Source organism: Lissotriton vulgaris, chromosome 11 (assembly GCF_964263255.1).
Source record: "Lissotriton vulgaris chromosome 11, aLisVul1.2, whole genome shotgun sequence".
NCBI classification, from domain to species: Eukaryota; Metazoa; Chordata; class Amphibia; order Caudata; family Salamandridae; genus Lissotriton; species Lissotriton vulgaris.
This window is the reverse complement of record NC_141699.1, coordinates 160,486,672-160,501,895: the sequence shown is the minus strand read 5'-3', so window position 1 is coordinate 160,501,895 and position 15,224 is coordinate 160,486,672. Positions and strand designations below refer to the sequence as shown.

The 15,224-nt window shown below is 45.9% G+C and overlaps 1 protein-coding gene across 1 annotated transcript in view; it reads right to left on the bottom strand.

Annotated features, from left to right (window-relative positions):
- FAM216A (family with sequence similarity 216 member A) overlaps positions 1 to 15,224 on the bottom strand; it is a 275,535-nt gene that overhangs the window by 97,505 nt on the left and 162,806 nt on the right. The window contains exons 4-5 of the mRNA XM_086944721.1: positions 10,429 to 10,573; positions 9,109 to 9,295 (exon numbers count right to left, since the gene is read on the bottom strand). Of these exons, the coding sequence (XP_086800847.1) occupies positions 9,109 to 9,295; positions 10,429 to 10,573 (332 nt within the window). The remainder of the gene's footprint in view (positions 1 to 9,108; positions 9,296 to 10,428; positions 10,574 to 15,224) is intronic.

Sequence of the window (15,224 nt, the reverse complement as noted above, 5' to 3'; positions counted from 1 at the left end):
TGATGAGGCGTTCATCCAGGTTTCTGTAAGGAAGGCGACATCCGGCGATGTAGTGTCGAGTAGGTTCCAGAGTTCAATGGCGTGTCTGTGGACCGAGCGGGTGTTGAGCAGGATGCACTTTAGGTGGTTAGTGTCGGAGCTCTGATAGGAGTCTGTGGATTTAGTGTGGGTCCTGATGCAGTCGAACTTGCAGGAGTGGCAGGTGAAGGGTCCATGGGTGTGTCCTGGAGCGGCTTGGTAGCAGTTTGGTGGGCGGCCGGAGTTAAGGGCTGAGAGGGTTGCGGCGTTGTATGTTATGCGGGCGGAGTGGATTTTGCGGGGTTCAGGGGGTCTGGCACTGGGCGCGGTCCAGGCGCGGACGGGCACAGACGGGCTTACCTATGGCGCACCTTCAGCGCAGATGGGGCGCGACCGCTGCGCATGGACGCTGCACGCAGATGCATCTGTCATAAGTGGATAGTGGAGGGGGCGGAGCGAGGGAGGAGCAGCTGGGAGGCGGGAGCGGGGTGGAGAGGACGGGCTCCGAGGCACAACAACAACAAAATGGCAGCAAAAGTGAAACCGGAACAGGTTGGGGCACAGATAGGAGTTACGCTGTGGGCAGAGGCACTGGCACAATCAGGCAGTATTGATTAAAATCTATCAGGCAATGCGAGCGCTACGCTATAAACTGGCTACACACTCTTAAAGGCAAAGCGGGCAATTTACACCAAAGCGGGCAATTTACACAATGGCAGATATAACCAAAGAGGCAATGCGAGCAATGCAGGCACCAGTTCAATTAAAGGCAGCAAAGCAATGCGAGCAGCACAACGATACCCAGGAGAGACCAGGGGCCGTGGGGAGCGACCGCTTCTGATGGAGTCAGGACGGACAAAATGATAATTACTTCTGCAGGATAATCAGGGTTCTATTATGATAGGTAAAGCACACAATGGTGTTTTGGGGGTTGACACCAGCTATTTTTGTCAGATTATGCCCTCCCAACAATGCTTTTTTATCTGGCTGCAAATATTACACCAATATAATTGGTCAAGTAGTCTTCTCTCTCTTTTCTCTACCAAAATGTCCCCACAACAAGTGACTGAGAGCTAAGTACATAACTTTTTCTCTAAACGGTTCTGTAACTAAGAGTTGAACTGGTTGAGATTTCCCTTCCTTGATGAAAGTAACTCATTCCATTTGAAAAACTGGGACCTACCTCGTTGATATCTTCTTCCTCAGCAGTTCTAGCCCAAGCCCTCTGGAGATGAGTGTCCTCTCTATGAGCTACTTTGAAGTTTCTATCATATCCCTATATTGCCTCCTCCTTCTCACCTTGAGTGGAATTTGAATTTCTTCACTCTTTACTTCTTCTTCAAAATCTTTATTTCGGCGATTGCCATAAAAGATAAACATAAAATTACAACTAACCAAATTTAGACATCAGTGTTACAACAGTAGTGGGATAGCATACAGATAAAACAGGACAATGTCCCAATAAATAGCAACATAAGGACTACAACACTCAATAGATCAGTACTATGTAGTAATTTTGACAATATATTCGAATAAAAACAGGACAGTTTTATAAAAATGTTAGATTCTAGTTAAAAAAGAGTCCAATGCAAAGGGTTGCGCAGTCAGTAGTACATGATCTGGTCAAGGATGGGGTAACCTGGAAGTTAAAAGCCTTCTCTTGTGCCATACTGCTTCGAGGAATTTAGCCTTTGCAAAAACAGTTACTTTTGAGAGATCGGTCTTAAGAATTCTAAAGGCCTCAGAGCATTTAACAAACCCTAGATTTTTGCATAGTGGGATTATCCAGTACCTCCTATCCGCACAATGTGCGGGACAGAAGAAGACTAGGTGCAATTCGTCTTCAAGCCCGCAATTGCATCCTGGACAATTTTTCAAGGTGTGGAAATTCCATTTGCCTATAAATGCTCTAAGCGGAAGAGTGCCATACCGCCATTGTAAGTATAACTTCCTGGCCAGGTTCGGAAAAATATCGTCAAGAACTGGTTCAAACTTGTAATAGTCTTTCACCCCAAGAAAGGTGTTAGCCAGGGAGTCTGGGCGTATGCCCTGTGTATGGGATTCAAGATTACAAGCATAGAAGGTTGCCACCAGATCTTTACGAGACAAACCCTGGCAAGCCATTTCAGAGTCCCTCCAAAGGGTGGGGAGACCCAGCCGGGTAAACTCAGTTTTCAGATATTTGAACCACGGGATGTTCTCTATAGTAGGCAGAGCAAGGATTTCCTTCAATTCCTGTCTATAATTGGCTAGCTCAGGGGTAGACCATAATCTTCTCCAAAAGGTTAAAGGCTTTACACCCACTACTTCATCCAACGGTTTTAATCCCAGATCCAATCTAAGAGGGAGAAACGGGGTGCTAGCCGATAACTTTAAAAGTTGTCTAAGAAACTTGTTTTCAACTATGACCAGCTCTTTCTTGCAGATATGTCCCCAGAGTTCACTGCCGTAAAGAATCGTGCCTCTGGAGTCTATAGATCTCCAAGGGGGGGGGGGGGGGGGGCTAGCCGTCTAATAGATGATTTGTTGGCATTGGCTAGCCTAATTATTCCCCCTGCTATTTGAGCCAATCTGAGCTGTGACTTGATTTGATGTTCACCCCATTCCAGTTTGTCATTCAAGGTCACACCCAGGTACTCAAACGTGAAAACTCTTTCAAGCCTATTCGGGCCTATGGAGGGATTGGGGCGTGTTTTTTGGGGGGGATTAAAAATCATGTACTTGGTCTTCAGGGCATTTATCTCGAGACCGTGGTCTTGGCAGAATGCCTCAAAGCCCTCAAGAATGCGCTGAATCCCCATTGGGGATTTAGATAGCAGGAGGGTGTCATCCGCAAACATAATTGCGGGCACCCTTCTTCCACCAAGCCTTGGTGCATCTATATTGGGAACATTGTTTAGGTGATCGATTACCCCGTTGACAAAGAGGCAAAACAGGGTCGGTGCGAGAACACATCCCTGCCTTACCCCTCTGCCAACGGGAAATCTTTGTGAGAGGGTACCCAACCTCCCACACCTGACCTGAGCATAGTTATGGGTATGCAATCGAACAATGATGTTTAAAAGAGCAGGAGGGACACCAAGATCGGCGAGTACTGCCCACAGTTTGCTCCACGGAACCAAATCAAAGGCTGCGTGGAGATCGACAAAGACAGTGTACAACGAACCCCCCTCCACCCGCACCGTCTTCCAGAACAGAAGGGCCAAACGAAAAATGTGGTCCATCGTCGAGACCTTGGACCTAAACCTTGCCTGGTATGTACTTAAAACGGAGTTGTCCGTCATCCATTCCTGCAGGCGGTCAAGTACCAGCCTCGCAAAAGTTTTGTGTGCTACATCAATGAGGCTGATTGGCCTATAGTTGGCTGGGAGCAGAGGAGAGCCCTTCTTGAAGATAGGTACAATCTCTGCTCCCAGCCAAGTGCTAGGGACTGCCATTCCCCCGAGAATTGCATTGAAGACTTCCAACAGATACGGAGCCCAAACCCTGGGTTGGTGCTCAAATAAATCACCCGGGATTTTATCTAACCCAGGGGCCTTGCCCGAGGGCAGTTTGGATATTGTATTATGGACCTCCTTTAGGGTGAATTGTAGTGTCTCAGCTCCCTCGATAATTCCAGAATGCGCAGTAGACCCACCAGAAGGTAAATGGTGTTCGGGCGTCAAATCATCACGATGGTTAGGGGAGCTAGGGCTAACCTCTTCATAGAGGCTGCGAAAGTGGTCCTCCCATACTGAGGCCGCTATATTAGCCTCCATAGCCTGAGTCGGCTAGGCAGACCCTGTTCCCACTATCTGCCAGAATTTACGGTCATCTCTAGTCTGGAGAGCGGCCAGCATATTATCCTAATTGGAATAATCCCATTCCACCTTTGCATGGGGGATTACTTGCTTTAATTCCTCCCTTCTTATCTTAATTAAGTCTGTATCCCTTGGATATCTCAATACAGCGAGGAGGTTAGCCTTTGCCTTCCTGCAAGCTGAATTATACCAAGAGGGTCTTTGGCCCCTGCGGATCCCCTTCCTCACAATTGGATTTAAAAATTCCATGAGGGTGTCCACCAATTCCAAATAGAGGGTACCCAGCTTGCGGAATATATTTTCTGGCGGGGAGTGACTAATAAGAGCCCCGACCCGTTCAAATATGGGGAGTAGCTGAGCGTACAACTCGGAAATGTGGGCAGGATTGTCCAAAAGCTTTGCCCACCTCACTCTACGCCTATCATTTGTGAGAATTAATTTGGGATTTGGGGGTGCCTCTGTCAGTGGGTCGCCCAAAAACCCGTTTGGCGCGGCCAGAAAAAGAATTAGTGCCTTGTGGTCGCTGTCAGTTCTTTCGACTACCATAAAGTCAGAGACCCTATTCCAGTTTGATGTCTGAACCAAACTATAGTCCAAATGAGACCCTTGCCCTGATTTGTTAAAGGTAGGTTTTGCGGGGATGTCACTCTTAAATCGGCCATTGCAAGCTCTTAGGGAATTACTGAGAGTGAGTGCCGTAATTTGTGTTGCTAGGGGAGACCATGGCTTTGGTGGGGGGCCAACCAATTGTGGAATTCCCCATTGGTCATCCTCCATGAGTGCACCCTCCATAGTCAGGCTAAGTGGCTCAAACTGGCAGTTAAAGTCTCCGCCCAGCACAATCCCAGCACCCAAAGGAATTCTGGGGAGAAATAGAGAGAGCTCATCCCAGGTGGGTGAGGGCTTAGTTATACCCGTCGGTCTGGAGTATACGTTTATAAGCGCGAGTTGGCTGTGGTTCGGCCATTCCAACAGCATGCACTGAATATCCAGGGAATTAGTGTGGAGGACCCTAGCCTTGCATCCTAGATGGGAAGCCACCCATATACCGAGCCCTCCCGAGGGCCGTCCTTTTCCCTCCCATTTAGCTGGGGTTGTAAAGGTTGCATACCCAGAGCGCCATGTGTCCTTCCGTGCCCATGTCTCCTGAAACAGGCATATATCCTGATCATCGATGAAAGACCCCCACTCAAGGGAATCTAACTTGCACTGGAGTCCCGCCAAATTCCATGAAAGAATGGAAAGTCGGGTTGTGCAATCTCCAGATGGAGTTGCAGGGGAGTTAGGTACAGAAGGCTCAGTAAAATCCGCCAGCACGATAGGGGGTTTGGTGGATTGGGATTGCACACCAATCTCTCCCTCGCCGGTGGCGTTTAGATGGGTACCCATACTCTGTTGAGTCTGTGAATTCAATCACAGTTATCCAATCCTGAGAGCACATCAAACCTGCTTGCTGGCTCCAGTGGTGTGAAAGGTCTCAGGTGGTCCATTCTACTGTTCAAGTTCCTATTAGGCCTGGAAGGTACCATATTCCGCCCAAAGGGGTCAGCAACAGGTAGGGGCTGGGGAACTTGTAACGGATATCCAGAGTTGAGAGGTAATATGGGGGTAGTATAATTGAGAGCCATGGGACCAGAATAGGTGTGTGGGAGCACTATGGATCTCGGATAAAAGTAAGTCAGCGGGCGTGGGACGATGGAATTAGAGCCACTACCTAGGGGCCAGTTTAGTATATAATTAACCGCTCGCGGGACTCTGAAATTTATGACGACCACATCCCCATCCTTATCCTTGGTCCTATTGCCTAGCCAATGTACAATTTCTCCATTGATGTTTTGTGCAAGCGGTCTAAATTGGCTGAGCCAGAGCATGATTTTATTTTTCAATTGATGAAACCCTTCCCTCTTGTTGTCAGGTAATCTAGGGACCCCTGTCAGCACAACCACATAGGGGAGGGCTTCCAGGGGTAGTTCTACTGGAGGATGTTTACGAGACGGTGACCTGGAATTTCTAATGGAACCCCGTGTAATCACCCGTGTATTCTCCCGTGTGTTTCCCACGGGTACTTTTCCTGGTCCCCTATTGGGTGCACCAGCTGAACTAAGAGTTAAGTTAGAACGCTCCTTAGCCGCTGGAGCCCTCGGTTGCTTAGGGTGTGTTAAGTCAATAGATTTGACCGGTGGTTTGGGGGGAATGGGAATGGCTGGTGTAGCCAGGGCTGGGGGCGGAACAGTGCCACTCACCGATCCATTGGATAATCCTACGTGCTTGCTGAGTACAGATTCGATATCCTCGAGCCTGTTCTCTACCCTCCTCAGCCTCTCTATGATAGGTAAGATGAAAGACCTTATTAGGTGTTCCATATTATCTAGAGAGATTGCAGGAGGAGTGTCCTTTGGAGCAAGGTCTGCAGGGATGTCAGATTGAGGCGTATTATTCGCTGGCTGGGGAAGGGATTCCAATGGTGGGGGAAGTGTTAGGATTGGTGAATTAACTAGTGCGGCCGTTGAGGCCGTAGTAGATGTGATGGTAGGCCTTGAAGATTTGCCGAAGTCAGTGTGTCTGATCTTAGGCTTTTGTGGGATGCCCCCTTTCCGTCTTCTCTTGGCAGGTGGAGGGCCATATACCTTAGCGGGCATTGATTTTTTGGATTTATTTAAAACTGGTTTAGTTCGGACAACAGTCCGGGGTGTCTGATGTGTCTCTATTAAAATCGGACTGGAAAGGGAAATGTCAGCTGGTGGCTGAGTTATGGGGCCTAAAGGTGTCGTGTGGATTCACGTAACAAAAGGGGGAAGCTTTCCAGAGGTAGGGGATCTTCATTATTGCCGGTTGGGCCTAGAGTGGGTGGAGGAACATGAGGTAGGGGATCTAAAGAAATCCTATTCTTTAAGCTTTCTACAGAGCGACAACGTTCTGCTCGGCGCACAGCCAGTAGCTTTTCCCTACCTGGGTCGGTGGGAGCCCGTGTGAAATAATTGTCAAGTGTCCCAACAGTATTGATTGCCCCCGTTTATTCCATAGTAGCTTTATCAGGACTTTGCGCCATTGCCAAGGGATTAGCTGGAAGGTGTAGTCCACAAAAGTGATGAAAGGGAGTAGGCCCAGCCCGGCCTCACTCCGTCTCTGAGGGCCTCAGAGGGCCCGCCCTTGTCCCGGGCTTTTCCCGGGTGCTCCCGCGCGCTCCCGCGCAGCAGGATTATCCGTTTGTTTCTATAGGGCCTTGAGTTAGTGGGGCGGGGCAAGCAGGGAGAGCGGCCCAGGTGATGGTGATTCGGGCTGGCGGGAACTCCTGGGATATGTAGTCCCGGTCCTGCTGCTCGCAGCCCTGCCGCCAACTCACGCACCCACAACTAGGTCACTAGGTCCAGGGGCCAACACTTCCTCTGACCACGGGCCCACTCGAGCACACCCCACGAAGCGGGCACCGCGAAGCGGGTACCGCGAGGTGCTGGTTAAAAAACAGGAATCACAAACAGGGTCCCGGCAGGTAAGACAGAGTCAGCAGAGCGTCCCAAATGATCTCCAAAGGCTGGGGTTTTTCAAGTTCGTTGGTGGGGCGGGGCAAGCAGGGAGAGCGGCCCAGGTGATGGTGATTCGGGCTGGCGGGGACTCCTGGGATATGTAGTCCCGGTCCCGCTGCTCGCAGCCCTGCCGCCAACTCACGCACCCACAACTAGGTCACTAGGTCCAGGGGCCAACACTCCCTCTGACCACGGGCCCACTCGAGCACACCCCACGAAGCGGGTACCGCGAGGCGCTGGTTAAACAACAGGAATCACAAACAGGGTCCCGGCAGGTAAGACAGAGTCCGTGACTCATGGGAACAGTCCAGACCGAACTGCCAAGCCATGTCTTTCCTGCATCTGTCACCCCGAGTGGGATGGGTATCCTCAGACGTGAGTCCCATGCTCTCCACACCACTGGAGTCATGCTATCCTGGCTGAAGACGGCTGATAGCCAGAAACCGGTCCTAGGATGCTTGATTCCGGTCCAGGAAAGACATGGCTTGGCAGTTCGGGCTGGACTGTTCCCATGAGGCACAGGGTCAAGGCTGATTTGCATATGGCCATGTCTGAACTGGGGTGGTGTGGAGTGCAAAAAAACTATGGGTTTAGGCCCAGATCTCTGTACTGGGGTGAATGTATGACATTGTTTTGCATTCTGTCCATCAACTGTTGTTTTTGCATTTGTCACCCCGAGTGGGATGGGTATGCTCAGACGTGAGTCTCATGCTCTCCACACCACTGGAGTCATGCTATCCTGGCTGAAGACGACTGATAGCCAGAAACCAGTCCTAGGATTCTTGATTCCGGTCCAGGAAAGACATGGCTTGGCAGCTCGGGCTGGACTGTTCCCATGGGGCACAGGGTCAAGGCTGATTTGCATATGGCCATGTCTGAACTGGGGTGGTGTGGAGCGCAAAAAAACGATGGATTTAGGCCCAGATCTCTGTACTGGGGTGAATGTATGACATTGTTCTGCATTCTGTCCATCAACTGTTGTTTTTGCAGTATTCACAAATGTACTTGTTTGGGAAAATTAACAATCTTTTTCTTTGTTCAATCAGTTTCCAGAGTAGTACTGGGAAGATAACACCTCCAAATTGGTGGAAGTATGTGAGAAGGGGTTTTGTCAAAGAGAAAAATATTTTCCCTGTGGAAACGTTTGTTACATTCGTTTGAAATAATTTCCATGTATAGGTTTATACTGTGTACATTTACAGATGTGTAAATGGCTCTAAATAGTCAAAATGAGATTTCACAAATGTGGAAACCCTTGTTTATTCCAAAATATGCCGAAATATTATTCAAAAAGTAGGAAGAAGCCTAAGTAAATACATTTCCAATTTTCTTTTGTGAATGAAGCACAGAACAATACAAATGTGCAGAGCAATAGCAGCTTGCGATCCACGTAGGTATTTTTTATTTTTGTGATCTCCCTTTCCTTTATTTTGAATGGGACTAGTTTAATCCTTGACTTCACATGATCACATCATCCCTTATTTTTCTTTGCTTTGCAAACTCATTCCAGCTGGTTGTTTCAGCTCCTTCAGTCCTGTCACCCATTGAAAATATGTTTCAAGCTAAATTTCTTATTTTAAGCTGATGCAAAGTAAAAAGTACTTTTATGTATTTGCAGTTCAATAAAAAGGCATACAATTAAAAAGTCTGAATTGTGTGCTGTAATCTCGAGTTAATATCTGAATCTTCTGAGTGAATGAATTTCTGTTGTTGCATTATTCCTAAAAATGGAATGTTCAAAAGCTGTCTATTTAATTGTAACATACCTTGGTTTATTTTTTTCTGTCTTTGGAAGCAATTCTTTTCCACCCTTTCCGTCAGGGCCATGCACCATGGACGACGAGGAAAGCGACGTTGGTAGTCGACGGGGTAGCTTCTTCGATGTTCCACTCTGGGCAGGTGTCTTGCACAGGCACTGTGTCTTGAAATAATTTTCCTGATATGTGCTCACTCCTTTAATATAAATTGTCAAAAATCAGTGTTATGGGAACAGATATTACACCCCCCCTCAAAAGGATGACTTGACTTGCTTCCTTTGAACAGATAGGAAGTGGCAGTCTCGAATAGACTAGCGACAGTTAAGCATGATACGGGGCAGACACCTCCAGAAATAAGAGGAATGAGTAACAGAGAATGACATTTACAAGAATAAAACAAGAATTAGATACTTTGTAAGTCTTCTTTTACATGTTTTGTTTTGACAAGGACATTCCACTGATCATCGTATGGATATCTGGCGGCAATGTGAATATGTTCATTCTTTCCCTCTGTTTATTTTACAAAGAACTGTTCCTCTATTTTTTAATGCAATCATTCACTTATCTCTATGTTATAAACATCTATTTTTACATCAACGTTTGCTTTCTTCCCTTCTATATTTTATTTTATGGGTATTTTCTTTTGAGATTCAATTAGACTTTCATTGTGTTGTGATATGTAATACTTCTCTTTTGATCATTTTTTGGGGTGAAACAATGACAATATGGTCTTTTTTAAGTGTCACCAACTGATCTTCGTTTGCCTCACCAAATTAAATTCAGATTCTTTATGTAAGCACTCACACACCAGTGCAAGAGCTACAGTGTCAAGGTTTCCTCTTTCTCACTAGCGGCTGATCTTTCTGCTTTCCTGACCTAATTGCTACAGTGGGGGATATAGACTGAGAGCCCCAATTCATAAATAGTTTGCTGTTACTTACTCTTGTAGTACTCTTGCTTATTTCTAAATTTCAGGAGTAAGCAGGAGTACTACAAGAGTAAACCACACCTACTTATAAGAATATCTTTGCGAATCGGGTTTGAGTCTCCTAAAGCTTACCTTGATTGCCTCGTTTTCTGAAGTCTGCACCAATTAGATGACACAGAGGTAGTCATTTTTTGGTGGAATTTTTCCTCTTTACCCTTCCTAAAAAAATTCAGTTAAATTAATTTCATTGAGGTGTTAGGCTGTGTTCTTCTAAATGACTCAAAGTGTCCCTTTTTCAACTTTCTAATGTTCGGAGCAATGGCTCAGCTCTACCGCAAAGTTTTATATAGGTACATTTTCATAATTTTAATAAAGAATAGGTTGGGTGGGTTGTTTCTTACCAAAGCATCTTTTTGAGTCTTGTTCGTTCTGGCGATTATACCCAATCAGATACTGCCTGTTAATTAAGGACCGCATATAACTGGTGCTGTAGATCTTGGCAATGCTGTACAAATATCTTCTTTGTCCTGTTGTAAGATCCGGGTGCTGAAATATTAAAGGGATTAATACAATAATTGATTGAAGATCCTGCCTCTCTAACTGGTTTGGAGAAGACTTCTTGCATAATAGGAAATAACGTCAGAATGGTTGATGATGTTTGGAAAGGAGCATACCATTTGTATGCATCTATCTCATTGTTATGCTATTTCCTCATGTACATTTCCTTGTGGACTACAATTTCATAATAGACCATCTCATCATTTGTCATTTTATTGCAAGTTGCACAGTGAGAGAATATATAAGTAATATTATAGAGAAAATGGGTTAGGGGAAGGAGGAAGATGGTAAGAGTAATGAGGTTAAGGGTAAGGGATTTTAAGTAAGGGGTTAATGGTAAGAATTAGGGTAATGAGTTAACGGTTAAACTAGAGGTTAAGGGTAAGTGGTAAGGGGTAAAGGGTTATGGGGAATAGGCTAATGATAAAGATAAGACATAGGGCGGCCGCGTCGGCGGCTGTGTGAGTGGATTGTACACGCTTCCCTGCCAGCAACGCTCCTGTGAATCGCCCCCGCGAATTCCCCACATATCCCCCACTTATCATTGATGATTTATATGCAGTGATGCTGTGATGCTCTTGCAAAATTTATAGAAAGGGTGAGCAACCCAATATACCCTTGCAGGCTTGGGCAAATAATCTGTTGAGAAAAATGGGCCAGCAAGGGATTTTATTTGAATTATCAGTGTCAGCAAGTTAAGGACTCTAGTTAATTAAGAACCTACACTACTACAAGTTAGTGGCTGAAAATAGTTTCTCTAACTAATGTTACCACACTAACAAAATGAATAAATACAATAACCAGGTTTTTTTAATCAAAAGATTATTATTTTCTTAAAGACAAAGGAATTTAATCAGTGATAAAACAGGGTACAGAAAAATGCATTTGGGATATAAAAGGGGTGTCTTATATACTCCTATAATACATCAAAAAGTAGGTCTAAACTGCTAACATATAATAACACAATGACTTCAAATCCAAAAGTAAATGAAAATCAATCGTGGTTGATGAATAACGAGCAGAATTAGACTCAATAGTCGACGTTTCGGTCTTTTGGAGATTATTTCATAAGACCATCATCAGGACATGGGCTTTGTGCATTATAAGTGGTGACCCTCTGAAAAACTGTAACAAAATAACATAACATTACAACCTGGTTATATTGCATTACATAAATGAAACTCATGGCAATTATCAAAGAATGAAAATATAAGGCATTTTTATAACAATTAATCATAAAATGCATGAGACACAAAGGTGTTGATAAAACTTTTTTTAGTCGGTGTGGCGACTAAATATCAATCAAACAGTTCATGGTGAATCACAAGCAATTAAAAATGTTAATTGTGAATGAATCTCACTTAAACAAAGTTCTGAAACATACACTTCCCAATTGGGTCAGTGATGCTGGTTGAGGTAAATCAGTGGACGACAAAACTCTGTCAAATATTGGGACAGGAGCTTCGAGGTGGAAAATACTGTAAAACAAGGGTAGTTGGTTCACGATATTGCAACGTGACGATCTATTTTGATACAGTGAACCATATTTGCGGTGAAGATTACCTTGAAACTTAATTTCAAAGAAGCAGCAGAAGAAACTACCATCAGGTTTCAATGTGTTTATTACTTCAAGGGCAGCTGGTGGGAAGTCACAATCTATAAATGGGAGAGGATAGGTCTTATTAACGTTTGTGACTTTCAAATAATAGTTGATAAAAAAACAGAGTTATCTTCATTGTAGAATTAAGCGCTGCTGATAAATCTCAGTAGAGAACACAGCTTCATTGTGTCAAGCACAGCTAATTATAAACCGGGCAATTGCTGGAAATACGGGGGTCATGTACAGCTTATGCCAAACAGATTACGTGTGAATGACCCTGAAGATTATGCCTATTAGTGCCACACAATTTCTACGGTCTAATCCTCAATGTGGAGCGATATATGTACAACAAAAGTTAAAACTCTACGAAGACAGCTACAAGGCTACAGGCTTTAGCATTTATGGAGTGGAGAGGAACGGGAGGCAGCTCCGCCCTAAAGATTTTTATGGCGATTAAGACATTTAAGGGGACGGTCGGAGAACGTCTCAAAATGCCCGATGAATTAGGTCGAGCATTACTTGTAGCATTGGTTTAAAAGTCACAAAGTATTAAACCTTGTCAGTATAGCGCACTAACTTGCAAGGGACGTATAATTAAAGATCGAGCGAAGTGCCCCTGTAGCTTGGGCAGATGAGGGTACCACTTACTTATGAGGTCAGAAACACGGAGCAACACCGTTGTCAACGTCGGCAGCGACAGCGTATTTGGTAAACACAGCTGATAGCTTCAGGGGAAGAGTACTGCGAATTAAATTAATTTACGAAGTCTCGGGACATAAATTCTCGCGAGACTACGGCCTGCAGCAACAGGCAACGGACTTTTTGTTGAATACAAGCTTGTCGGCCATATTTAAACATGTGAAAGCGATTGTTTGGTAACTAGTTTTAGATCCTTTTGACATAACCCTTTGGCCTGAGGATTTTGCAGCGTGCTATAATTGAACGAAAATCACATTTAGTTATGTGAAAATCAACCAAGTTTCTACGAATCACCAGGTGATTGTAATTATCTTTCAACCATATACAGCGTAAGGCTCTAGTGGGAGCCTGTCATTTTATCATTGTAAAAAACATTTGGAAAGGGGCGACCACTCGGTCCCCCCGAACGTATGGTGGAGTACCCCGATCCCCCCGGGAAGCCATTTTGGGCGGGAGGCGAGTCTCGGCTGGTATGCCCGAAGCGGCATAGCCGGGGCGCGCCTTTTTCCCGCCCAAGAGGGGGTTGTCCTAGACACCAACACCGCTAGCCACGCCCTGGAGGCGGATTGGAGGTGGGTCCACGCCCGCCCGAAGAAGGATAAAAGGAGCGACAAGCCAAGGAAGCATCCTCTTGTTCCTGTGCTCTGAAGCTGCACCTCCCCGTTGCACGTGAGCTCGAGACGGAACGAAGAGCCATTTTTGAGAATTTAATCTTCTGTTTCTTCTTTCAGTGAGTTCGGAGCTTCCTGGCCTAGGACCTTGAGGAGTATACGTGGACGATGCCTAGCAAGAAGGTCGGAATGAGGGTCGGGACCGATCAGATGCTTCGTATGCTGATGAAGGACATGGCAGATATGAAGAAGCAGATGGCGGTAATGAATGGTGCGGGGGGACCTAAGAGAGTCATCGGACCAGCATTGCCGGGAGTGGTCCCTAACGGGAGAGGTAGAAGGGCCAAGAGGGGAGCGTCGGGTGGGGAGGCCCCGGTTCCCGAAGCACCCCCAACGCACCCGGTCACCCCGATCGAGGCCCCGACTCCGGTCCCAAACGCGGGGCAACCGATCCCTGTGGTAGTCACTCCTGTGAACGGGGAGGATATGCCTCCTGAACTGGCTGCCCAGTTGGCGGCATGGTTGGGCAAAGAGAACGAGGGGGCCACGGCTGATGAAGCCAGGGCGATAATGAAGCAGTTGCGGCAATCGAAAGATGCTGCGAAGGCACCGTGTCCTTTTGTTTCCCCGCAGGCTCCCATGGAACAACCAGTATCGGGCGTTGGTTCGGCAGGAACTACGGTCACAGTGGCCGGTTCAGGTAAGCAGCCATTGCCGATTGCGGGGGAGGGATCGGTACCTTCAAGGAGGGAAAAAGTTGTTCAGCATATCCCGATTGAGGTAAAAGAAAGGATATGGGCTGATAAATATGTGAACATGTTTTCCTTGTTGACCGATCACTATGAGATTGAGCATGTAAAAAATCAAAAAGAGTTTCTGCATCCTAGTGTATGGCGCGCCAAGATGGGAATTTCCCAGGGCCAGGACATCTGCGACGGCAGATGTGGTAAGTTGTGTGGGGTGGGAGGGGGGTCTATGCTACCTTCTAGACACCTCACACGAGTCCTCGGACGACCACTAAGATGGCGTCGAGTTAACAGGGGGCCCCCGCTAAGACAAGGGAAATTGGAAGTTGGCACAGAGGTACAGTCCTCTGTGCGACCGCCCCTCACAAGTGAGGGGGGAGTTCTGGTATTGGGGATCTGACACCGGTTACGACCTTGCCGTTGGCCCGTAATGTTAGGATGTACAATTTCATTTTTGAGTAATGCATTTGCAGGATGTTTAGTATCGGCTAGGAGAAACTTTGTATTAGAGATGTGTTAAGGTCAGCCAAGAACATCGTAATGTGTAAATGAAATTGTACATGATATGAAACTGTTATTTTAACGTTTTTAATTTTGTTTCATATTTTAATAAATACGGCCGGGAGGGTAACTCCCTCCCGCCTTCCAAAGGTTCAGAACCGTTTCCGTCTTCCCATCTTTGGGGATTGTGTTGAGAGGGGGTGGCGGGTATCTCAGCCATATGAAGCCTAGTCCTTTTGGTGAATTGACTAGAGGAAGGCTATTTGGTACTATGTTAGTTAACTAGTACAGTTAAGACATATGATCATGGCAATTATTCATGTTATACAATAGATCTTGAGGCAACTTGAAGCAATAAACAATTAATGCATATAAAATTAAAGCATGAAAAATTTCTGATGGGTTCTGTTGCAATTTAGGTGCACGCACAATCTCTATGCTTAGGGAACAGAATACTTTGAAAAGAAAAACATAAAGCTACA